The 26,545-nt window shown below is 42.7% G+C and overlaps 1 protein-coding gene across 3 annotated transcripts in view; it reads right to left on the bottom strand.

Annotated features, from left to right (window-relative positions):
- The window catches only part of zap70 (zeta chain of T cell receptor associated protein kinase 70), a 155,288-nt gene that overhangs the window by 69,028 nt on the left and 59,715 nt on the right, over positions 1-26,545 (bottom strand). For all 3 annotated transcript variants that reach the window (XM_072244261.1, XM_072244260.1, XM_072244262.1), the window contains exon 2: positions 13,253-13,709. In XM_072244261.1, coding sequence (XP_072100362.1) covers positions 13,253-13,654 — 402 coding nt within the window. In that variant the 5' untranslated portion in view covers positions 13,655-13,709. The remainder of the gene's footprint in view (positions 1-13,252; positions 13,710-26,545) is intronic.

The following is a 26,545-nucleotide window of genomic DNA, read 5'->3' as shown; positions in this document are numbered from 1 at the left end:
AGCGAGAAGAGAGCATGGTCTGGATGGCAGGGGATCCTTGATGATGGATGCTGTTTTCTTGTGATAGCGCTCCTTGTAAAGGTACTTGGTGGAGGGGAGCGCTTTGCTATGGTACACTGGGGTGTATCTACCAATTATTCCAAAATCAGCTCCTGGTGCCAGCCTTCTCTGTGAACTCATTCTTTGCTCATGGACTCCTGCGTAGTGACATAATATCCTGCTAAGTAAAACACCTTTAAGAAATCTAAAGAATAAATTCAGATTTAAACACCTAGGAATGCAAATTTCCTTTTATGATAAGCAACCTTATTTTCGAAATTAAAATCATAAAATTTCCCAATACTAATTTTAAAACTGAGCCTTAATTTAGAAGTTATGATTTTGACACAAGATAGATAGATCAGTGACTTCCTAATCAGTTTCCATTGGAGACTGAACAGCACAGAAACTAGTCTCTCAAAAAAGGCAATGGCGCCCTCTCATGGTAGAGAAGGGAAGTGGATCAAGTTTGTGAGAAAAACAGCTGGACATGTAGAAGCAACAGATGTAAAAGGACTGCCAAAGGGTCTCAGCCCGCTGACTGTACTTTGTTCTGTAGATGCTGCCTGGCCTCCTGAGTTCCTCCAGCACTCTGTGTGTGTTGCTTGGATTTCCAGCATCTGTAGATTCTTTCTTGTTTGTGTTCGACATGTGAAAGAGTTGCTCAGACAGAGCTTATATATTACTGAACAGTGGTGAGGGTGAAGAGCCTGATGACTGACCGAGAAATCTGCTCACAGTGGTTCAAGGTGCAATTGCCACATAGAGATTGGACCCATATAGAGAGAGATTGGACCCACTCTTCTTCCCGACTTGGCCACTCCTGTGGACAATCTAAAGGCACGCCCCTCCGGAACTTCGATTAAATTGTTGGTTTCCTTCTTTGTGTCTGCATGTTATTTTTCTAAAATAGTAACCAATTGTGGTATTTGTCCTGTTTGCAGTGTGCTGTGTTCTGTGTGCTGTTGGTCATGTGTTTTGCACCTTGGGCTCAGAGGAACGCTCTTTTGTTTGACTACATTCATTTGTATGGTTGACTGATAATTAAACTTGAACTTGGTTTTCTACTCTGACCTGCCTTCCACTGTGGACGGGATTCTCCATCTACAGTGGGATTACAGAGTTTCTTCAGACCTCGCACCACCTCATTGGAGCTTTGGCCCTTCCTGTGCCACAGATGATTCTCGAATGGAGAATGGAGTGGCACCCTAGGGTGTGCTTTCTACTTCACACTCAACGGCAGCAAGACTAAGGAACTGATTGTAGATCTCAGGAAGGGGAAACACACCAGTCCTCTTTGAGGTGTCAGCAGCAGACATGGTGAACATCTTTAAGTTCATGGGTGTAAGAATCACAGACAATATTTTGATGTAACCAGTCATGAAGAAGACCATCCAGCGGCTCTATTTCGTTAGGAGTTTGAGGAGATTCAGTACGTCACCAAAGACTCTAGCATGGTGACTGGTTACATCATGGCTGATGTGCACCCTCCAGTGCCCGGGACTGGAGAAAGCTGCAGAGTCGGGGACTCAGGCAGCTCCATCATGGGCACCACGCTCTCCAACTTCAAGAGGCGGCATCCCACCAGTAAGGACCCTCACCATCCGAGACAGGCCCTCTTTACATCATTACCATCAGGAAGGAGGCACAGGGGAGTGTAGACCCCTACTCAATGATTTAGGAACAGCTTCTTTCCCTCCGTCATCAGATCTCTGAACAGACCATGAACAAATGAACGCTATCTCATTATTCATCTTTAACACTATTGATATATTTTGTAACTTGTAGTAATTTTTATATCTTGCACAGTACAGCTGCCATAAACCAATAAAGTCATGACATATCTCAGTGATACATACAGGCTAGTCTGCATTACCCAGAGACCATTTGATCCTAATGATCTCATAAATCAATAACTTATTAATTCCAAGTGAATCCAAGGATTGTTCTGACAGAACAAGTTGGGAGGTGTTCGTTTGGGATATACGAACCAGTGTAGAGGGGTTCTGAGAACGCAAGACTGAGAGGCACCCTGGTGCTCTGAATTAACCAGTGGTGACAGAGGCAGATATTCATGTGCTTATTGAGGCTAGAGGAGTAGCTGAAGACTGAAAACAAGAAATCAGAAGTTATCTACATTGCAGAGAGTTCATTATTAAGCTTAAGGGTTTGGCACCCATCCCCATAAAAGTGCAATAGAAATGTCAACAGATGCTCCAAATGCCTTTCTCATCCATGTTCCATGGGCTTAAGAAGAAATATTATACGTATACAAAATTATGAAAGATATAGGAAGGGTGAATGCAAGCAGGCTTTTTCCACTGAGATTGGGTGACACTACAACTGGAGACCATGAGTAAGTGCAAGCTGGCTTTTTCCACTGCAATTGGATGAGACTAGAACTAGAGGTCCTGGGTAAGAGTGAAAGGTGAAATGTTTAAGAGGAACATGAGGGGAACTTCTTCACTCAGAGGGTGGTGTGAGTGTAGAAAAGCTGCCAGCAGACGAGGTGGATGTGAGTTTGATAGCAACATTTAAGAGAAGTTTGGGTAGATACATGGATGGGAGGGAAATGGAGGGCTTTGGTGCAGATGCAGGTTGTTGGCACTAGACTAAATAACAGTTTGACATGGACTAGATGGCCCAATGTCCTGTTTCTATGCTGTTGTGCTCTATGGCTCTAAGGTGCCACCTATCTTGATTTGGTGGTGCCTGCAGTCTGCATAATTCATGTTATTTCTCTGTACCTCTTATTGTGTCATAGTCCGGTCCGTGAAGTCCATGTTCTGGTTCATGGTCCGGTCCACGGTTCCTTGTTCCGGGGTTTCTGGTTTTCCCCAGTTTCTGTTGTGGGCACATGGTTCTCGTTTTGGGGCTGCACTGTCCTGTTCCCCTCCCTGTCTTTTCCCCCCTCACCTGACTCTCTGCGTCGATACCTCGCCTGACTCTCTGCCTGCTCACCTAGCCTGTATACCCCGCCTGTATTGCTGAAGTCTTATCGCCGGAGCAAGACCAGAGCCTTTTTAGGTCAAGATAAGGAACTGTCTTTCGTTGTATGGAATTGTCTCTCTGTGTCCACGCCTTCGCTAGGTGGGTCCGGCCATTTGCCGCCACCTTGTGTTAGGATCCGTCTCTTCATGTTCAGTTTTCTGCGTATGAGTCCCGGCCCTACATCCTGTTCCCTAGGAGGGGTCTCAGCTCTGTGTTCTGTGCTCCTGTCTCTTCTAGTCCAAGGCTCCGTGCTCCTGAAGGGCCTCGTCCAGTCCGTGCCTAGTCCAGTCCTATCCAAATCCTGTCCATCTGCCTTTACCTGTCCTTGTATCTCGCCCTACCCAGGAGTTCCACACCCAAGCCATGTCCAGTCCTGTAGCCTCGTCTTGTCCTCGCCTAGTTCTGGAGTCCGAGCCCAAGTCAACTCCCGGGTTCTGGGTCCTTGCCCAGTCTCTGGCTCGGAGTCCATACCCAAGCCTTGAAGTACCCTAGACCCAAGATCCAAGACCCCAGCCTGCAGGCCTCAAGACCAAGACCCCAGCCTGCAGGCCTCAAGACCAAGACCACAGCCTGCAGGCCTCAAGACCAAGATCCCAGCCTGCAGGCCTCAAGACCAAGACCACAGCCTGCAGGCCTCAAGACCAAGACCACAGCCTGCAGGCCTCAAGACCAAGACCCCAGCCTGCCTCCAAGCTCAAGACTAAGATCCCACCCTGTCTCCAAGCTCAAGACCAAGATCCCAGCCTGTCTCCAAGCTCAAGCCTCAGACCAAGACCCCAAGCCTGTCTCCAAGCCTCAAATCTCAAGAGCCCAAGCCCGTCTCCAAGCCTCAAGCCTCAAGACCCCAGCCTCCAGTCCTGCAGTCATGTCATATCCATGCCTGGTTCTGGGGCCTGAGCCCGAGGCAAGACCCAGGTTCTGGGTCCTTGTCCAGTCTCTGGCTCGGGGTCCAAGCCCTAGTCTGCGTTCTTGTCCCTGCTCTTTGTCTGTATCCTGTCACATCCCTACTCTAGTCAAGTCCTGTTCTTTGTACTTCAGTGTCTGTGTCTTGCATTTGGATCCGTTCCCAGCACCCCATTGTGACATATTGTTTATAGCACACACAGAAAAGGTCTTGCTCTCCGGTGACTTTGAAGATAATAAAGATATTTGATTACCTAGGGTGTCTGAACAATTCAAGCCACAGAAACTGACACCAAAGGACATGAGCATAGAACAGTACAGATCTTTCAGCCCACAATGTTGTGCTCAGCTTTTAAACAACTCAAAGATCAACCTAACCCATCTAGTCCATGCCAAGTTATTCTTATTGACACAAACCTGGACCATATCCCTCCATATTCCTTCCATCCATGTAATTATCCAAACATCTTAAATGTTGAAATTAAGCCCACATCCACCACTTGTGCTGGCAGCTCGTTCCACGCTCTCACCACCCTGAGTGAAGAAGTTTCCCCTTTAAACATTTCACCTTTCACCCTTAGCCTGTGACCTCTAGTGCTAGTTTCAGCCAACCTTTGTGGAAAATCTTGCTTTCATTTATCTTAGTTATACACCTCATTATTTTGTAGACTTCTATCAGATCTCCCCTCAGTCCCTTTCATTCCAGGGAGTATAGTCTGAACCTATTCAACATTTCATAAGACCATAAGACCACAAGACAAAGGAGCAGAAGTCGGCCATTTGGCCCGTCGAGTCTACTCCGCCATTTTATTATGAGCTGATCCATTCTCCCATTTAGTCCCACTCCCCCGCCTTCTCACCATAACCTTTGATGCTCTGGCTACTCAGATAACTATCAATCTCTGCCTTAAACACACCCAATGACTTGGCCTCCACTGCTGCCTGTGGCAACAAATTCCATAGATTCACCACCCTCTGACTAAAAAAATTTCTTCGTATTTCTGTTCTGAATGGGCGCCCTTCAATCCTTAAGTCATGCCCTCTCGTACTAGACTCCCCCATCATGGGAAACAATTTTGCCACATCCACTCTGTCCATGCTTTTCAACATTCGAAATGTTTCTATAAGGTCTCCCCTCATTCTTCTAAACTCCAAGGAATACAGTCCAAGAGCGGACAAATGTTCCTCATATGTTAACCCTCTCATTCCCGGAATCATTCTAGTGAATCTTCTCTGTACCCTCTCCAACGTCAGCACATCCTTTCTTAAATAAGGAGACCAAAACTGCCCACAGTACTCCAAGTGAGGTCTCACCAGTGCCTTATAGAGCCTCAACATCACATCCCTGCTCCTATACTCTATTCCTCTAGAAATGAATGCCAACATTGCATTCGCCTTCTTCACTATAACTCATGTCCTCAAGTCGTGGCAACATCATTGTATTCCATTATTTGGTTTTCCTTGTACCATCTCAAAGCATCAGTGTAATGAATTGATTTGTATGGATGCTATGCAAGACAGACTTTTCACTGGACCTTGGTACATGTGAGAATAATAAACTAGTTTACCAATCTATATACCCAACCCCGGTGACAGGTTATCAATATCAAGTATTGCTTTGATCCTTACTTTCTCTAAAAAATGTTGACTACCCTGCCGAGTATTTCCAGGGCTTTCTGTTTACTAACATAGCTGCAGAAGTCTGTCAGGAGTAGCTTCTCAGCCACTTTACCAGTGACCTTCTCATTTTAATTTGGTCACTGAGGACTCTGATATTCAGTTCCATTCAGTGACTGAAACTGCACCTATAGCACGAATGAATGTTGCTCACTGGGCACACAGCCAGCATGGATGAGTCGGGCTAAAAGGCCGGTTTCTTTGCTAATTGACTATCACTCTATGAACAATGCCCAGAAGTCCAATTACTTCATAACCTTGGCACCATATAAGCACCATATGGCAACCATGCTAAACAAAGGGACTGGCTCCTTTTGATCTTAAACAGCAATCTATTTCTTAAGGAACAGACAAGTATAGAACATAGAACAAACAGTACAGGCCTTTTGGCCCACAATGTTGTGTCGACCCTTTAACCTACTCTGAGATGGATCTAACCCTTCCTTCCTCCACAGCCCTGCGTTCTTCTATCATCCACGCGCCTATTCAAAAGTCTCTTAAATATCCCTACCATATCTATCTCTACCAGCACATGCGGCAGAGCATTCCATGCATCCACCACTCTCTGTGTAAAATAAAAACTCTCTGATATCCCTCCCCACACCTTCCTCCAATCAGTTTAAAATTATGCTTCCTCATATTAGCCATTTCCAGTTTGTGAAAAGGTCTCTGGCTATCCACTCGATCTGTGCCTCTTATCATATTGTACACCTGTATCAAGTCGCCTCTCATCTCCTCCACTCCAAAGAGAAAAGCTCTAGCTTGCTTAACCTCTCCTCATAAGACACGCTCTCTAATCCAAGCAGCATCATGGTAAGTCTTCTCTGCGCCATCCCTAAAATTTCCACATCTTTCTTAAATTGAGACGACCAGAACCAGATGTTAAGTCATTGCCAGGATGATCCTCCAGGGGGAGTCTCAACGTAACTTCAGCTCCAAGTTCCAGACCAGGGGCAGAACACAACAATCAGCAAAATACGGCTCGCCTCAGGTTAAGTTTGAAACATTTGACACAGACGACAGAAAAATCACTTTCATTAAGCAAAAATCATTATTTTCAAAAAATCCATAAAGATCTGTTAGTTAAAATGATCAAACTGAATTGAAGAGCAACATACACACAATGCTGGAGGAACTCAGCAGGTCAGGCAACATCTTTGGAAATGAATAAATAGTCAATGTTCTTGGCTGAGACCCTTTATTGGGAATGGAAAGGAAGGGGGGAGATGCCAGAATAAGAAGGTGGGAAGGAGGGGAAGAAGGACAAGTTTAAAGGTGATAGGTGAAGCCAGATGGATGGAGGTGGGGGAGATGAAGTAAGAAGCTGGGAGGCAATAAGTGGAAAAGGGCTGGAGAAGAAGGGATCGATAGGAGGGGAGCAGAGAGGACAATCTTAGACTGGATAATCAGCCCTCTATTTTTGTCACAGGACCAAGGGTTGGACTTGACATCATAATTTCACATCTAGGAAATGGCGAGGTCTCACCAAATAAAGTAGCAATAACTGAACAATCCCCCACATCATATTTCCCACTTTAGGCTTTGCAAAGCTAGAATGATTCAATCAGACGGCTTTGCTAGGGTCTGTAACAACCTGTAGAAATCCCATCTACATGGGGAGTATTTCATGACTCTGGGCATTTACTCACCGAATTTAGACAAATGAGGGGGTATCTCAGTGAAACCTATCCCATATTGAAAGGCCCATGTTATGTTTTGTATCTTCAAAACATTAAACCAATTCAAAGGAAGATACGGCAGTCCGGGAATGCGTATCTAACTTCATGTTTCCTTTAAGCGAGGGGCACACTTATCATGTGGTAGCATGATGATATATTGCAATTCACATATTTATACATGATGCACAATATATATATAAACTTATAATCAATAATTTAAACAAAGAATACTTAATCAACAATATATTTACAAGATTACTCAAATATCACTGAAATATTAAACACACGACAGCCTAGGCAGAGTGGACGTGAAGAGGATGTTTCCTATAAGGGAGGAGTCTAGGACCAGAGGGCACAACCTCAAAATAGAAGGAACAAAAATGAGGAGGAACTTCTTTAGCCAGAGGGTGGTAACTTGGTGGAATTCATTGTCACAAATAGGTGTGGTGACAAATTCATTGGGTATATTTAAGTGGGAGTTCGATAGGTTCCGGATTAGTAAGGATGTCAAAGGTTAAGGGGAGAAGGAAGAAAATGGAGTTGAGAGGGATAATAAATCAGCCATGACGGAATGGCAGAACAGACTTGATGGATTGAATTGCCTAATTCTGCTCCTATGTCTTAATGTCTCATGAAAAGTCATAAATTTCAGGACAATTTCTGCAAAATAGATGATGTGAGAATTGTAAAACAACAGGAATTCTGCAGATGTTAGAAATTCAAGCAACACACATCAAAGTTGCTGGTGAACGCAGCAGGCCAGGCAGCATCTCTAGGAAGAGGTACAGTCGACATTTCGGGCCGAGACCCTTCATCAGGACTAACTGAAGGAAGAGTTAGTAAGAGATTTGAAAGTGGGAGGGGGAGGGGGAGATCCAAAATGATAGGAGAAGACAGGAGGGGGAGGGATGAAACCAAGAGCTGGACAGGTGATTGGCAAAGGGGATATGAGAGGATCATGGGACAGGAGGCCCGGGGAGAAAGACAAGGGGGTGGGGAACCCAGAGGATGGGCAAGGGGACAGAGGAACAGGGGGAGAAAAAGGAGAGTGAGAGAAGAATGTGTGTATAAAAATAAATAACGGATGGGGTACGAGAGGGAGGTGGGGCATTAGCGGAAGTTAGAGAAGTCAATGTTCATGCCACCAGGTTGGAGGCTACCCAGACGGAATATAAGGTGTTGTTCCTCCAATCTGAGTGTGGCTTCATCTTTACAGTAGAGGAGGCCGTGGATAGGCATGTCAGAATGGGAATGGGATGTGGAATTAAAATGTGTGGCCACTGGGAGATCCTGCTTTGTCTGGTGGACAGAGCGTAGGTGTTCAGCAAAGCGGTCTCCCAGTCTGCGTCCGGTCTCGCCAATACATACAAGGCCACATCGGGAGCACCAGACGCAGTATATCACCCCAGCCAACTCACAGGTGAAGTGTCGCCTCACCTGGAAGGACTGTCTGGGGCCCTGAATGGTGGTGAGGGAGGAAGTGTAAGGGCATGTGTAGCACTTGTTTCACTTACAAGGATAAGTGCCAGGAGGGAGATCAGTGGGGAGGGATGAGGGGGATGAATGGACAAGGGAGTCGCGTAGGGAGTGATCCCTGTGGAAAGCGGGGGGGGGGGGGGAAGGAAAGATGTGCTTAGTAGTGGGATCCCGTTGGAGGTGGCGGAAGTTACGGAGAATAATATGTTGGATCCGGAGGCTGGTGGGGTGGTAGGTGAGGACCAGGGGAACCCTATTCCTAGTGGGGTGGCGGGAGGATGGAGTGAGAGCAGATGTGCGTGAAATGGGGGAGATGCGTTTGAGAACAGAGTTGATGGTGGAGGAAGGGAAGCCCCTTTCTTTAAAAAAGGAGGACATCTCCCTCGTCCTGGAATGAAAAGCCTCATCCTGAGAGCAGATGCGGCGGAGACGGAGGAATTGCAAGAACGGGATGGCATTTTTGCAAGAGACAGAGTGAGAAGAGGAATAGTCCAGATAGCTGTGAGAGTCAGTAGGCTTATAGTAGACATCAGTGGATAAGCTGTCTCCAGAGATACAGACAGAAAGATCTAGAAAGGGGAGGGACGTGTCAGAAATGGACCAGGTAAACTTGAGGGCAGGGTGAAAGTTGGAGGCAAAGTTAATAAAGTCAACGAGCTCAGCATGCGTGAAGGAAGCAGCGCCAATGCAGTCATCGATGTAGCGAAGGAAAAGTGGGGGACAGATACCAGAATAGGTATGGAACATAGATTGTTCCACAAAGCCAACAAAAAGGCAGGCATAGCTAGGACCCATACAGGTGCCCATAGCTACGCCTTTAGTTTGGAGGAAGTGGGAGGAGCCAAAGGAGAAATTATTGAGAGTAAGGACTAATTCCGCTAGATGGAGCAGAGTGGTGGTAGAGGGGAACTGATTAGGTCTGGAGAATTGTACCTTTCTTCCAATGTACGTATTGTATCTCATTCTTTATTGTTGATCAAACTGGAAGCAGATTAGGTTAGATTGGTTTATTTCATATACACCAGTATACAATGAAATTCCTAGATTGCGTGAAGATCACAGAATAAAGAGAACACATGGTAATGATAAATACTGCGACAAGCACAAGGCAGCGGAATGTAGCAAAGGCTGCAGTGCAATCTAAGAAAGAATCACGAAAGGGACAACATCGGAATAACAGAGAGGGGGAGAGTTAGGAGTCTGGGAACATCACAACACCACCAGGAAGGGAATGCGAAAGAGTTGATCGGTTCGGGAGTCTGCTAGCAGTGCAGAAGAAGTGTTGCGTTGGGCAGATAGATAAGAGATTCTCTGTCTCCATAAGTTCCTTTGTTTAATAAAGCAATTTATTAATTCATCAAACAAGCTCCTCCTCCCCATTACTGATCACCTCTCATGTTGACAGATTAGTTTCAAGTTTTTATGAACAATAATTCTTGTTTCCTATTTGAAACACAATGGACTAGATCAGCAGTTCCCAAATTGGGGTTTGCAGACCCCTTAATCAATGGTATTAATCCATGGCACAAAAAATGAGATCTTGTTTTAATCCTTTGTTCACCCCTCAAAGTGCAATTCAACATTAAATTAAATTTATGGGATATTTGTTGACAGTTCCAGTCCTCCGAAAGCCCAGTCAGCCACCAGGCAAAGCTTCATCACTCACATTCCTGTCCTCCTTCTTATCCACAACTCTCTCGTAATACCAGCATGGCAACAAATTATAAATTGTATTTTTATTGAACTCAAAGTTCAAAGCTCTAATTTATTTGATCAATATGCTATAATTTATTATCATAGTACATACATAATTACTACCTTGAGTCATTTTCTTGCAGGTATTTACAGGAGGGTAAGGAAATGCAATAGAGTTCACAAAGAAAGCTATATACAGTACATAAAGACTGATAACCAACCAATGTGCAAAAGGAAATAAATTATGCAAATAAAAAATAGTCCTGAGAACATGAATTGTACAGGCTTTGAAAGTAAGTCTATAGGTTTTGGAATCAGTTCAGAGTTAAGGTGACTGAAGTTATCCACATTGGTTCAGGAGCCTGATGTTTGAGGGGTAATAACTGTTCCTGAATCTGATGGTGTGGGACAAAGAGTGCATGGCCTGGATGGTGGGGGGTGGGCATGGATGATGGATGCTGCTTTCTTGTGGCAGCGCTCCATGTATATGTGCTCAACAATGGGGAGGGGTTTCACTATGATGGACTGGGCTGTATCCATCACTTTCTGTAGCCTTCTCTGTTCCTGGACATGTGATGCAATGAGATACTCTCCACTTGGCATCTATAGAAGTTTGTCAAAGTTTTTGGTGACGTGCTGAATCTACCCTGCAAAAGGAACTCTGAATCTCTCTTTCCAGTGCTGTATCCACAGATCACACTGCTCAGCACTCTTCACCACCTTGTCCACAGTCACCAGCATCACATCTGGAAGACGTGCTATATCTCACTGCTCTGAGGCATCCTGGAATCATGTGATATGGCCCTGGCAGCTCCATGGCTGTGACTAGCTCAGAGGCTGAGAGACACAGCCAGAGGAGCATGGAGATGTTTAATGCTATATTCTGGGCCGGAGGAGTGGCCATGCACTGCTTGGATGCTTAAGCTTCCCACCCCAGCCCCAACACCAGCACTGATCACAATTGTCAGCTGACATCCTTCCCCACCCCCCACCCTGCAACTATTTCCCCTCCCCTCTGTGTCCCCAACTTCTGTGCTTCTATAACTGCTATTGAGTGCCCAAACACACCCACTCTCACCATAAGACCATAAGACATAGGAGCAAAATTAGGCTATTCAGCCCATGAAGTCTGCTCTGTCATTTGATCACAGCTAATTTATTTTCCTTCTCAACCCCATTTTCCTGCATTCTCCCCATAATCTTTGTCAACCTGACTACTCAAGAGCTGATCAACCTCCATTTTAAATATACTCAATGACTTCCAAAATATACTCCAATGAATTCCACGGATTCAATGCCCTCTGGTTTCTATTCTTCTATTCCTCCTCATTCTTCTATTCTGAGGCTGTGTTGTCTGATTCTAGACTCTCCCACTACTGGAAATATCCTTTCTACATTCATTCTAACAAGGCCTTTCAATATTCAGTTCTGGTCTCCGGGTTGGTCATTCCCAGTACATTATCACTGAGCTATTCCTCACAATGAGCCTTTTACACAGTTAATGTCAGCTCATAAGATTTTATCCATTTATTTAAACCTTTAAAACGTCAAAACTACTGTGATTACTTTACTCATTGCTTCTTAGACCGATACCATTAATATTTACTACAACCATCGAATAGCCATTGGGAATAATTTTCTATTTGTGCACCTAACTTTAGAATCATAGGAATATACAGCACAGGATCGAGCCCTCATGACCCAACTGATCCATATTGACCTTTGACCTAGGAGTACCTCTGCACTACTCCCATTTGCCCACTTTAGGTCCCTCTATGCCTTTCCTGTCCAAATGCTTTTTTGATGTAGTAATTGTATCTGCCTCCACATCCTCCCTTAATTTTATTTTTATTTATTTATTTTATTTCAAAACGCAGTGCAGAACAGGCCGAACCGTCCAGCAACCCGCCTATTTAACCCTGGACTAAATACAGGGCAATTTACAATGACCAATTAACCTATTAACTGGTACGTCTTTGGACTGTGGGAGGAAACCAGAGCACCCAGAGAAAACCCACACAGTCACGGGAAGAACATACAAACTCTTTACAGATGACATTGGAACTGAACTTCAAGCTGTAATAGCATCGTGCTAACTGCTACTCTGTCATGGTGCCCCACTTATTTACTATCAGTCAGTCAGTCAGTGGGTGCCGTCCCGAATCCGGGGTTGGTGGCTATGCACCTCCATCTTATTCGGTCTTGCAACAACACTGAGTACATCCTCTCTTCCAGTCTGTTCTCGCTGCCCACCTTGGCACCGCCCGCCGCTGAACTCGAGCCCAAGGCCGTGTCGGCCTCCAGCTGCGGCCGCTTCTTTGAGCTCGGCCCTTCCTTAGGCGGAGGCCTTGGGCAGGTCCAGGCACATGGTGCAGTGCCCAAGTTCATCATATCTCTTCTAAATAGGTGCATAGCATACGATTCATAGATACGTGGTGAGGCTTTAATCTCTTCCACGGAAGATGGCCGTTGGCTCACAAGGAGCTCATCCGCCCTTTGTCAGGTCTTGTTTTTTTCAGTCCTGCTGGGTGTCCTCACACCCTCCTCAGCAGACTAAGTCCGCTGGGGGAGCCGGCCCAAGTCGCCGACCCAAGTCGCCGACCACTCGACTGCAGCCCCCGGCCGAGCGCCGTATTTACTATACATTTGACTTAATTACTTATGACATTCCTAGCTACTAGCCTTTGTTTAACTAGAATTACATTTTAAAATTGAAATGATTTAAGTTAAAAAGTACTGAGTTGACTTATTTCTATAATGAGCTGACTCCTCAATATTAATTCAGCACTTACCTCCAGGTTCCATGTCTGACGCGCATACTCGCGTAACATATTTTCTCTGATGCTGTCAAATACGCCAGGCTTGGGATCAACACCAGGGGGTCGAAGGCAAGGCTTACGGAGTACAGAGCACAGTCCGTCGGCGTCCTTTGAGTAATATTCACACAGCTCTTCAGGACCGCAGTGAGACTTGCCACCAGCAATGGCATAAGTCCCATTCAACTGCCGTTCAATTGTGTAATGGTAGGCCTTTTGATCAAAGACGACTGATAAAACGTAACCGCCAAGGCTGCGCAGGCACACGCGTAACAGAAAGAGCCCATCAGTCATCCCTCCCAGCCGCAGGAACTCATCAGCCTCTGTCCTGGAAATGCTGCCATAGAAAAATGGCAAGTGGAAAGCAGCATCACGCATGGTCACTACTGGCGGTCTTGCTCTGGATCAGTACTTGCTTCTTGCCTTCTTGTACCTAAACAAAAAGTTCATGGATAATTAGTTTGACAAAGGAAAATTCTGACAATTGGATTTCTTTAGTAAAAAAAAACTGTGAAAATGATATTGACAACTAAAAAACCAAATTGTTCTGTGTACAAGTACAGTGGGGCAAAGATACGATGAGAAACTTGCTTGCAGCAACATCACAGGCAATGCACAGAATATAAACTAATCACAAACAATTTGGTAAGTGCCCATTGCTTAATCAATATCAAAATCACCAATTCCCTGATCTTTCCCGTATTCCTCCTTTATTTAATCATCAGAGAACACCTGCAGAACACAGTGACTCTGCCCAAGCTATGACTATAAATCCTTCAATAAATGGTCCAAAGTCGGGAGCAGAAAGCCCATTGTCTGTCAGAACATCTGATGCCAGTAACCACAACCCCAACTGATGACAGAGAAACTGGAAAGAGTAACTTAAAAATTGTCAGAATTTCATGCCTTTCCCTCTGTCCTGTTAATAACCCCGAACCCCACTGCAACCTACAGATATTACCGCCGCACTTAATCCTGAAAGTTAACTTACTGGAATGGAAACTGGGAATAAAATGTAGGAATCAAATGTTATCTTTCAGCAGCTAAGTGACAAAAATCTGAGACTTTGGGTGCTATGGCCCCTAGTTGTTAAGGCTGAACTTTTATTTGCCAGGACCCTTCCAGGCAACAATCAGAGCTATTTTGACCATATGATATAGAAGGAGCATTAGGCTATTCAGCCCATCGAGTCTGCTCTGCCACTCCATCATAGCTGATTTATTACCCCCCTCAACCCTATTCTCCTGGCTTCTCCCTGTAACCTTTGACACCCTGACTAATGAGGAACCTATCAATCTCCACTTTAAGTACACCCTATGACTTGGCCTCCACAGCCGTCTGTGACAATGAATTCCACAGATTCACCACCCCCTGGCTAAAGAAATTCTTCCTCGTCTCTGTTCTAAAGGGACTTCCCTCTATTCTGAGGCTGTGCTCTCTGGTCTGAGACTTCGCCACTACCCATATCTACTTAACCTAGGCCCTTCAATATTTGATAGGTTTCAATAAGATCCCCCTCATTCTTCTAAACCCCAGCAAGTACAGCTGCAGAGTCCTCAAATGTTCCATGAACATTAACCCTTTCATTTCCAGGATCATTCTCATGAACCTCCTCTGGACCTTCATATCCTTTCTTAGATAAGGGCCCATAAACTGTTCATCATATTCCAGGTGCAGTCTGACCAATGCCTTATAAATTCAAAGTTCAAAGTGCATTTATTATCAATGTATGTATAAATTATACAACGTTGAGATTCATCTCCTTACAAGCAGCCACAAAACAAAGAAACCCAAAAGAACCCATTAAACAAAAATCAAACACCCATGGTGCAGAGAGAGGGAAAAAATGGTGCAATCAATAAAAGTAAGTAAATGGCACTTAGAACAAAAGTCCTCAGACACGAAGCCTGGAGCAGATGGAGCAGGCCCACAGCCTCAGCTTCACCTGAGCATATAGCGCAGTAAACATCGCGGAGCCCGCAGACACGAAGCCTGGAGCAGATGGAGCAGGCCCACAACCTCAGCTTCACCTGAGCATATAGCGCAGTAAACATCGCGGAGCCCACAGACACGAAGCCTGGAGCAGATGGAGCAGGCCCACAGTGGAGTAAATGTCATGGAGCAGTGAGCAGAACCAGCCCAACCCTGGCCTCTGGTCCCAACATCTGACCTTTCAATTCACCTGGGCTAGCGTTTAAAGCCTCAGCATTACATCTTTGCTTTTGTATTCTAGTCCTTTTTGGAATATTTCACAGTTCATTGTCAATTCTTGCTGAAGGGAATTTTATTTTATATATCAAAATAAATTTCATTTATAATAAAAACTGTTTTCAGAACTAAACCACACAATGACTTTTCATTCTTACATTCATAGTCAATGCTTTAAGTAGTGTTCTATTGGTAACTGATGCTCTCCATACTAAGTCAGCCAACACTGGAAGTATTTTTATCGAGAGCAGCAAGCATGTGGCTTCACAAGAAATGCAGAGTGTAAGATGACTCTGCCTGTATGTGCACCTCAGTTAGGAGAATGTGACCATTTTATGAAACACGTTAGTGGTGTGTCTGTTATTTTTCACACATCAAGTACCAGTTTGATTTTTATTTCCTTCTTTATGTTAATTTTCATGGCTGCCTGAGCTTTTCCATGTTTAATTGCAATGACTTTATTTCTTAACAGCTAAGCTCCATCAGTGTTTAAATATGAGATGCAAATATTATCTCAAAAGTTAAAGGGTCCTGTCAAAATGCTGCAATTACTTGTGTTGCACCTGCATTTTGTGAGCTAACTTAGTTCAACCGCATGAGAGTAAGGCAGTGAACTTGTTGTTATTTCCTGTGTTTTGACTTCCTGTAGCTTGTTCAGAAGTCAGTTGTTTGATAACTCCTCTCCCATTACAAAATGCACTTGATATTTCTTGGCAGATCATTTGACAGTTTTGAATAAAGCTACCTTTATTTGGTTCTACTGTATTTAATACATGAACTTGGTATTGACTGGTTGCATCACAGCCTGGAATGGAAACACCAATGTTCTTGAACAGAAAATCCAACAAAAAGTAGGGGATATGGTCCAATCTATCACAAGTAAACCCCTCCCCACCAATGAGCACACCTATATGGAACGCGGTCGCAGGAAAGCAGCATTTATCAATAAAGACCTCCATCACCCAGGTCATTCTCTATTCTCACTGCCACTATTGGGAAGTAGGTACAGGAGCCTTAGGACCCACGACACTAGGTTCAGGAACAGTTATCACTCTTCAGCCATCAGGCTCTTGAACTAGTGGGGTTAACCTCACTTGCCCAACACTAAACTGTTCCCACAACCCTATGAACGCTCAAGGACTCTTCATCTCATGTTTTTGATATTTATTGCTTATTTTTCTATTATTATTATTTTGGTTTTTTGTTGTTTCTTTATATTGACTGTGAATGCCCAGAAGAAAATGTACATGGTAACATTTACAGTATGTCACATTTGCTCACTATTTAATCCATTAAATAGGCAACAGAAAATTAACACATAAATCTGTTCCTCTCATAAAGAGACTCAATACAAGATTATGTTTGATTTTAGCAGAATTATTTTCTTCACCCTTCCTGCTCCCAATTCGATAGGCACAGTAATTGGTTATAATTTGTAAGAAGATTTTTGGCTTATAGGCAAGGTTGAATAGGTTAGGACTTTATCCCCTGGAGGGGAGATTTAATAGAGGTATACAAAATTATGAGGATTATAGATAGGGTAAATGCAAGCAGTCTTTTTCTACTGAATGAGATGAGAACTAGAAATCATGGGTGAAAGATGAGAACAAGAGGTCATAGGAGAAAGGTCAAATATTTAAGGGGAACCTGAGGGGAATCTTCTTCAGTCAGAGAGTGGTGCAAGTGTGCAACGAGCTGCCAATAGAAGTGGTGGATGGGGGTTCAATTTCAACATTTAAGAAAAGTTTGGGTAATCCATAGATGGGAGGCCTTGGTGTGGGATGATGGGATTAGGCAGAATAACAGTTCAGCACAGACTAGAGGGGCCAAAGAGTTTGCTTCTGTACTATTTATTCTGTTTATTCTTTCCATCACAGCTGCTCTCCCTTTCAGAAAAATCATGGATAGCCTTAAACACAAGAGATCCTGCAGATGCTGGAAATCCACCATAACACACACAAAATGCTGGAGGAGCTCAGCAAGTCAGGAAGCATCTATGGAGGGCAATAAACAGTCGATATTTGGGAAGAGTCCTGATGAAGGTTAGGGTCATTAATTATGTCGGCTGCTTTACTGAGGCTGCAAGAAGTATAGACAGAGTCCATAGAGGGGAGGCTGGTTCCTGTGAAGCACTGAGCTGTGGCCAAATCTCTGCAGTTTCTCGTGGTCACATGCAGAGCAGTTACCATACCAAACTGTGATGCATCCAGATAGGATACTTTCTGTGCTGCATTGGTAAAGCTCGGTGTTCAGTACAGTTTTTGTCATGGGAAATAAAACAAGATTCTACCAACTACTGCGCTCAGTTGGTGTGTTGCAAGGCTTCCTGTGAAAGACAATACTGGACCATACAAAAATTTGCACTTCTTCCAAGGAGTTTAGAAGTGGAACGTTTGGAAACATGTGAAAATGAAACAATTTCACTACTTCAATAAGTTAAGAATTACAAAGATTTTGAAGGTATCTTGAATGTTACAATGAAATGAGGATTTGGAGGATGAAATAGCCAATAGCATTCTATGAATGCAGTCCATTATCTGCACCAGGTGTCTACACTGATTTTGTTCATTTATAATGAATCAAATGGACATGGCAGATGAATTCCTCCATCCATACTTATTAGGAACTAATACATGGATTTATAGTACTGTAGTCACATTGATAGTGTTCGAATTTGTTCTGTATTTCATTTAAATGCATAAATTGTTACTCAGTTAAATTGTTTTTTTTTATATACCTTTTAAACTTCAGCTAATTGTGACAGCCACTTAATTGGGTCAAAATGTATTGGTCCTGATGTGTCCTAATTAACAGGAATCCACTATACAAGAAAAGAAGAGCAGTTCTACACCTAAGCCAACACATTGCATGATGGAAGTATTGTCAGGCTCAAGAGAACAGAGGTAGCGTTTCTCTGAGATTCCATTTTCCTGTTCAAAGAATCAGGCTTTCTATCATCTGTAAGCCTTGGAAATACAGACACATCCTTCTTAAGATGTATCCTAAATCAAAAGCAGGTTTGATAGGTTGCATGTTATGGTACTTACATACCCATTAATTGCCCACTATAAAAAAAAGGGAAAGTAAGATGTGCCATAATTTCCTTCAAGTTGAGTTAACCGTCAAAAAGTACTGTGAAAAGCATTCTAACTAGTTTCACTGCCATCTGGTATAGGGGCCACTGAACAGGATCAGAAAAAGCCACAGAAAGTTGTAAACTCAGCCAGCTCCATTAAGTGCACTGATCTTCCAGAATCAACGACACCTTCAAAAGGCAATGCCTCAAACATGCATCCATCATTCAGAACCCCCATCACCCAGGGCATGTCCTCTTCTCACTGCTACCATCAAGGAAGAGAAACAGGAGCCTGAAAACACACACCCAATGTTTTAGGAACAGCTTCTTCCCCTCCGCCATCAGATTTCTGAATGAGCCCATGAACACTACTATTTTTTGATCTCTTTTTAGTTATGGCACCACTCAGCCAGATTTGCAATCTCCCTCCTATATGCTGTTTCATCACCATCTTTGATTCGGCCTACCACAGTGGTATAATCAGCAAACTTGAATATAGTATTGGAGCTGTGCTTAGCCACACAGCCATAAGTCTAAGGCGAGTAGAGCAGGCGGTTATGCATGCAGCCTTGTGGTGCACCTGTGCTGACGGAGATTGTGCAGAAGATGTTGTTGCCAATCTGAACTGACTGGGGTCTGCAAGTGAGGAAATCAAGGATTCAATAACACAAGTAGATATTGAGGCTAAGTTCTTGAAGTTTATTGATTAGTCCTGAGAGGATAGTCCAGAGGTTATGGGAACAGTTCAGTGATAGGGAGTAAAGTTGAGTGAAGTTTTCCACTCTCATTCAAGAGCCTGATTACTGAGGGATAATAACTGTTTCTGAAGCTATCTGCAAACTATTATCCTTGAATTTTAACAAGTCCAGTGAAATTAATGTACTCTGAGTTGTGACAACTTAGCATGTGTAAAGAACAGCAAAATCTGCTTTCAAATTGGTTCCCAAAGAGAAAATAACTAAGCATTAGAAAATGATGGTTATAGGGAAGTGCTCTGAATTCATTTTTGAACACAAGAGATTCTGCAAATGTTGAAATCCAGAGCAACGCACACAAAATGCTGCAGGAACTCAGCAGGTCAGGCAATAGAAATCAATAAACAGCGGACATTTCAGGCCGAGACCTTTCACCAGGACTAGAAATTAAGGGGGAAGACCATTTACTACCTGTCCTGGTCATGCACCTCCTTTGTGGTGGGTTGGTGTAAATGAGGACTACTTGGTAGCTCAAGGGGCTACCCTGATGTTAGGATATGGCAAGAGGAAGGCAGGACTTCCACTTTGAATGAAGTTCTTTGTTTCTGCAACAGTCAACACTTTAACTGACATCAGCTTTGCACTTTCAGCTTTTTTATAAATGGTCCAGATTCTCAAGGCTGAACCATTTGAACTCATGTTCTTAATTAGTACATGGTTTTGGATTTCCTGTATCACACAAGCACTACCACCAGCTGCTTCAATTAAAAATTTCATGTTCAATTTTACTGTCATCTGACTATATATATAACCAATCAAAACAACATTCCTCTTGATTCCTCTTGACCATGGTGCACCCACAAAATATATATCACACACAGCACATAAAACAAAATACTACCAGAAATAAGCTAATAAACAGTCGATGTTTCAGGCTGAGCCTCTTCATCAGGATTCATTTTTCATTGCTCAAGCGAAGAAACAATATGAGTGAATGTAGGAGGGAAGAGTTAGAATGATCTTAGAGTACAGTAAAAGGTCAGCACAACATTGTGGGCTGAAGGGCCTGTACGTGCTGTAAAGTTCTATAATCTATGAATGATCCTCTTTGTTCCCTGATTCTTTTTATTAAGAGAATACAGATGAAGTTAAAACCAAGTTTCCCACAAGTAAAATATTTCTTATTTTTCACATGTTGACTTTAACAAACAATATTTTCAGTTAAATTAATTTTCTTATGATAATACTTCAGGAAAATGTAGAAATTGGAAACTCCACCCAGCCTCGACAGTCCTTTTGCAGGGATTTAAAGCAGGTAAGAGGACTCTCAAACTAATTCTTTAACGCATTTTTTTTCAGATTTCTGTTTTGTTAAATACTATTTTGTTCTATTACAGGAAAGAGTAATAAGGGATTAATTGTGGTATTGAGTTTGTTTCTGAAAATTACAATAATTATCATTTATGTAACTGCTTTAGTATAAAAGGAGTTCAAAGTACTTGAGGAAACAGCCATTACGCCAGGAGGGGATGTGGTTAAGGGGAGTGACTCAGTTGAAGACATGAGCTTTGAGAAGTTTTCCAAACATTGAACTAAGAGCACAGAAGCAGTAGAACCCAGTAAAATGTAGTGCAACCATTTGCCAAACAATGAGTTTACAGTAGACTATTCAATAATGCCATTTTTATATGCATTTCATGTGCCAGCTGCTGTCTGTAAAATCTTCCAGAGTAACACCATTGACAAGAACCCAATTAGTCTCTTTGTGGACATTGCACTGTGGGTGGCTGCTTCCAGTAAACAGAATAAGAAGAAATTGACTAAAACTCACAAATGAGCCATTTGGAGCAACACACACAAAATGCTGGAGGAATTCGGCAGGTCAGGCAGTGTCTATGGAAATGAATAAACAGTCGACGTTTCGGGCCGAGACCATTCATCAAGACTGGAAATACTTTTTCATTCCAATACTGGACTGGAATGAAAAAAAAAATTAAAATTACAAGTGCACAGGCCTTTTTTGTATCATGAGCAACACACACAAAATGCTGGAGCAACTCAGCAGGCCAGGCAACATCTACGGAAAAGAGTGAACAGTCCATGTTTTGGTCTGAGACGCTTCATCAGGACACTAAATAACATATCTCGCTAATTAATTAGATGTTACAAGATGAGATACTATACTATTTAATTTGGCTACTTGAATTTTTTAAAATCCTGGTCTTCCCCAACCAACCCCTCCACGAACTAACATCAGAAAGGATGTATTTACTAATCAGTGCATGGAACTTGATTATTTTTGATGCATGGACATGGTTCTTGATATTTATTCTAAACCAGAGGGTCTCAACCATTTTTATGCCATGGACCGCTATCATTTAGCAAGGGGCCGGTGGACCCTGGGTTGGGAACCCCTGTAAATTGTCCATACAACAAATGAATTTTCAGTAACTGAAAGAAGTACTACTACCAGATATTGTTAGGTGGTATGGCCAGGAAAGTACAAAGTTCCTTTTCACAAATACACCAACTAAGTATGACCAAATGACTTCTTTCATTTTACTTTTTTGCACATTCTTGAAATCTGAAATTTTCTATTTAACATTAAGAAGTCTAAGTTCAAAGTAAATTTATTACCAAAGTATGTGTACAGTATGTCACCAAACTCTACCCTGAGATTCAGTTTCTTCCAGGCATTCACAATAGAACAAAGAAGTACAATAGAATCAATTAAAGACTGCATCAAAGACTGACAAGTGGACTCTCCTATTTCTCAACTGTTAGACTTATGTACAGCGACTATTCCTAAAACTTAACACTGAGTGAGAGCTTGTATCTCTTCAATTTATCTATGAATATCAGTGTTTAGCAAAACATCTGCAAACTATTTGCTCAAGAATTCCAGAGTCTCCCATGTGGTGTATTAGTAGGTTCTAAGTTCACAAAAGCAATCTTCAACTCAACAGCTTACTTTATTCTGCAAAGTCTCCAATTAAAACTCAGTACCGAAAAGTTCAAAATACTGAATCCAGACTTTCATACTTACTGTCAAAATGACAATGGCTCTTTTCATATGAATTTTCATTTGAACTTGATGTAGCCAATATAAATATTAAATGGTGGATAGAAATAGCCCAAAGGTGTCACATGCTTAAGAATGCTGACCAGAAAGAAGCAAGAACATCTTACTCATATACTTATATATAACTTACTATTATAGAGGCGTAGTTGAAGAAAGCCACCTTACTTATCGTGTCGGAACGCTGTTTGTTGGAACATTTTAAATTAGTCCCAATGCCTAATCTTTAGTTCTCTATTTTAGTCACTTCAAATGTTCCTTCAGCTTCCATTTCAAGATACAATGATTTCTATTTTGTTCATTTACAGTGTCAATGGACACTCAGTGGCCACTTTATTAGGTACACATGTACACCTGTTTGTTAATGAATGTATCTAATTAACCAATCATGCGGCAGAAACTCAATGCATAAAAGCATGTCGTCACGGTCAAGAGTTACAGTTGTTTTTCAGACCAAACATGACAGAGTGGTTTGAGTATCTCAGAAACTGATGATCTCCTAGGATTTTCACACACAACAGTCTCTAGAGTTTACAGAAAGTGGTGCGAAAAACAAAAAGACATCCGGTGAGCAGCCATTCTGTGGGTTAGAGGAGAATGGCCAGACTGGTTCAAGCTGACAGGAAGGCAACAGTAACTCATATAACTACATGTTACAAGAGTGGATGCAAAAGAACATCTCTCAACGCACAACTCATCGAACTTTGAAGTGGATGATCTAGAGCAGTAGAAGAACATGAACATAAATTCAGTAGCCATTTTATTAAGTACAGAAGGTACCTAATATGGTGGCTACTGAGTGAATTTTTTACTTAACTGTTTTGGAGAAGAAGTAGAGTTTTGGTGTACATTTGGCTGTGAATGTTTGCAGAACATCTCCCGTTCCACTTTGGAACTTTAGGAGAAGTTCAGTGGAAAGCACATCTGTGCACAGAATAACACACAAAATGCTGGAGGAACAGAACAGGTCAGGCAGCGTCTATGAAGAGGGATAGGGAGTCGAGCTTTCGGCTGAGACATATCAGCAAGGCTGATGTTCAAGGAAAGATAAGATTTAGAAAACCCATCATGTTGAATTTAAACATCAACAATCCCATTCCCATTCCCATACCGCTCGGCCCACTGAGTTCTCCCAGATTTCAGCATCTGCAGTCTCGTTTCTCCATGGTGCCCATTGTTTGGACTAAGAATAGGTTCAAATATGGCAACCAACATACACATTTTGGAATGAATTTGGTATGAAGGCAAAATTGAGAGCATCCTGATGGGCTGCATCACTGCCTGGTAAGGGAACTGTACTTCCCTCAATCGCAGGACTCTGCAGAGAATGGTGTGTACAGCCCTGTACAACTGTAGATGTGAACTTCCCACTATTCAGGACATTAACAAAGACAGGTGAGTAAAAGGGCCTGAGGGATCACCGGGGACCCGAGTCACCCCAACCACAAACTGTTCCAGCCACTACAGTCTGAGAAACGGTACCGCAACATAAAAGCCAGAACCAACAGGCTCTGGGACAGCTTTTTCCACCAGGCCATCAGGTTGATTAATTCATGCTGATACAACTGTATTTCTATATTATATTGACTGTCCTGTTACACATGCTATTTATTATAAATTACTATAAATTGCACATTTAGACCGAGACATAACGTAAAGATTTTTACTCCTCATGTGTATGAAGGGTGTCAGTAATAAAGTCAATTCAATTCAATTCATTTGCAGTGCAATAAATTCTTTGGATAGAATTTTCAAGACATGCCAAGTCAAGTTTCATAGAGTGTGGTGTTACTGTTAATGATGTCAAATCAAAGATGCAATAATGTACATGTTGTCATCTCTTAACCTTGCACAGCTCAGCACATATTCAGCAGAAAAGTGTTAACACCACCATTTGTAATGGGATCACCTATCCTTTCCATACCACCAGCTCTGACTCTCAATCGATCAAGTGTTGTTCAATGGGATTAGCCATCGAGTGTACTTGCTGGCCATGGTACACTGAAGGCTTTGTCCACTAACATCAGTATTTGAGCTCTGATTGGGAATGTTACTTATAAAACCATAGAGACTTAGGCCATTTGGCCCATCGGGTTTACTCCGCCATTTCATCATGGCTGATCCAATTTTCCTCTCAACCCCAATTTCCTGCCTTCCCCCTGTATCCCTTCAGGCCCTGACCAATCAAGAATCTATTAACTTCTGCCTCAAATATACATAAAGACTTAGCATCCACAGCTGCCTGTGGCAAAGAATTCCATAGATTCACCACTCTCTGGCTGAAGAAATTCCTCCTCATCTCCATTCTAAAGGTACACCCTGTTATTCTAAGGCTCTGTCTTCTGGTCTCAGATGCTCCCACCATAGGAAACATTCTCTCCACATCAACTTTATTAGGGCCTTTCACCATTCAATAGGCTTCAATGAGGTCACCCCCTCATAGTTCTGAATTCCAGTGAATACAGGCCCAGAGCCAGCAAACGTTCTTCCTATGACAAGTCATTCAATCCTCGAATCAATTTTGCGAACTTCCTTTGAACCCTCTCCAGTTCCAGCATATCCTTTATAAGATTTTTGATTGGAGAAAGGTTAACTGTGAGGAGATGCGAAAGGATTTAGGAGGAGTGGATTGGGAAAATTTGTTTTATGGGAAGGATGTAACGGAGAAATGGAGGTCATTTAAAGGTGAAATTTTGAGGGTCCAGAATCCTTATGTTCCTGTTAGGTTGAAAGGAAAGGTTAAAAGTTTGAGAGAGCCATGGTTATCAAGAGATATTAGAAACTTGGTTCAGAAAAAGAGAGAGATCTTCAATAAATATCGGCAGCTTGGAGTTAATGAGGTACTTGAGGAATATAAAGAGTGTAAAAAGAATCTTAAGAAACAAATTAGAAAAGCTAAAAGAAGATACAAGGCTGCTCTGGCAAGTAAGGTGAAAATAAATCCAAAGGGTTTCTACAGTTATGTTAGTGGCAAAAGGATAGTGAGGGATAAAATTGGTCCCTTGGAGAATCAGAGTGGATGGCTATGTGCGGAGCCAAAAGAGATGGGGGAGATTTTGAACAATTTCTTTTCTTCGGTATTCACTAAGGAGAAGGATTGAATTGTGTAAAGTAAAGGAAACAAATAGGGTAGTTATGGAAAGTATGACAATTAAAGAGTAAGTACTGACACTTTTAAGGAATATAAAAGTGGCTAAGTCTCCGGGTCCAGACAAGATATTCCCTAGGACTTTGAGGGAAATTAGTGTAGAAATAACAGGGTTCTGACAGAAATATTTCAAATGTCATTAGAAACGGGAATGGTGCCAGAGGATTGGCGTATTGCTCATGTGGTTCCATTGTTTAAAAAGAGTTCTAAGAGTAAACCTGGCAATTATCGGCCTGTGAGTTTGACATCAGTGGTGGGTAAATTGATGGAAAGTATTCTTAGAGATGGCATATATAATTTTCTGGATAGACAGGGTCTGATTAGGAACAGTCAACATAGATTTGTGCGTGGAAGGTCATGTTTGACAAATCTTATTGAATTTTTTGATGAGGTTACTAAGAAAGTTGACGAGGGTAAAACGGTAGATGTTGTCTATATGGACTTCAGTAAGGCCATTGACAAGGTTCCACACGGAAGGTTAGTTAGGAAGGTTCAATCGTTAGGCATTAATATGGAAGTAATAAAATGAATTCAGCAGTGGCTAGATGGGAGACGCCAGAGAGCAGTGGTGGATAACTGTTTGTCAGATTGGAGGACAGTGTGTAGCAGTGTGCCTCAGGGATCTGTACTGGGTCCAATGTTGTTTGTAATATATATTAATGATCTGGATGATGGGGTGGTAAATTGGATTAGTAAGTATGCAGATGATACTAAGATAAGTGGTGTTGAGGATGATGAAGTAGGTTTTCAAAACTTGCAGATTGTCATAGGGCGGTGGCTTCGAACGGACCCAAGTGCAAGACACAGACACTGAAGTACTAGGGACAGGACTAGGATACAGGGTGAGGGCAAGGACATGGACACGAAAACTGGGAACCCGGAACAGGACCAGACAAGAGAGCTAGGAGCCTGGACTTGGACTCCGAGCCAGAGACTGGACAAGGACCCAGTACCTGGGTCTTGCCTCTGGCTCAGATCCCAGAACTAGGCAAGGATGAGGCTTGGCTGGCAGGCAGGACGAGGATGGAGTCTTAAGGCTTGAGGCTAGATGCTTGAGGCGAGG

This window comes from Mobula birostris, chromosome 26, assembly GCF_030028105.1.
Source record: "Mobula birostris isolate sMobBir1 chromosome 26, sMobBir1.hap1, whole genome shotgun sequence".
NCBI classification, from domain to species: Eukaryota; Metazoa; Chordata; class Chondrichthyes; order Myliobatiformes; family Myliobatidae; genus Mobula; species Mobula birostris.
The sequence above is the reverse complement of the archived record's forward strand: the minus strand, read 5'-3'. Positions and strand labels throughout refer to the sequence as shown.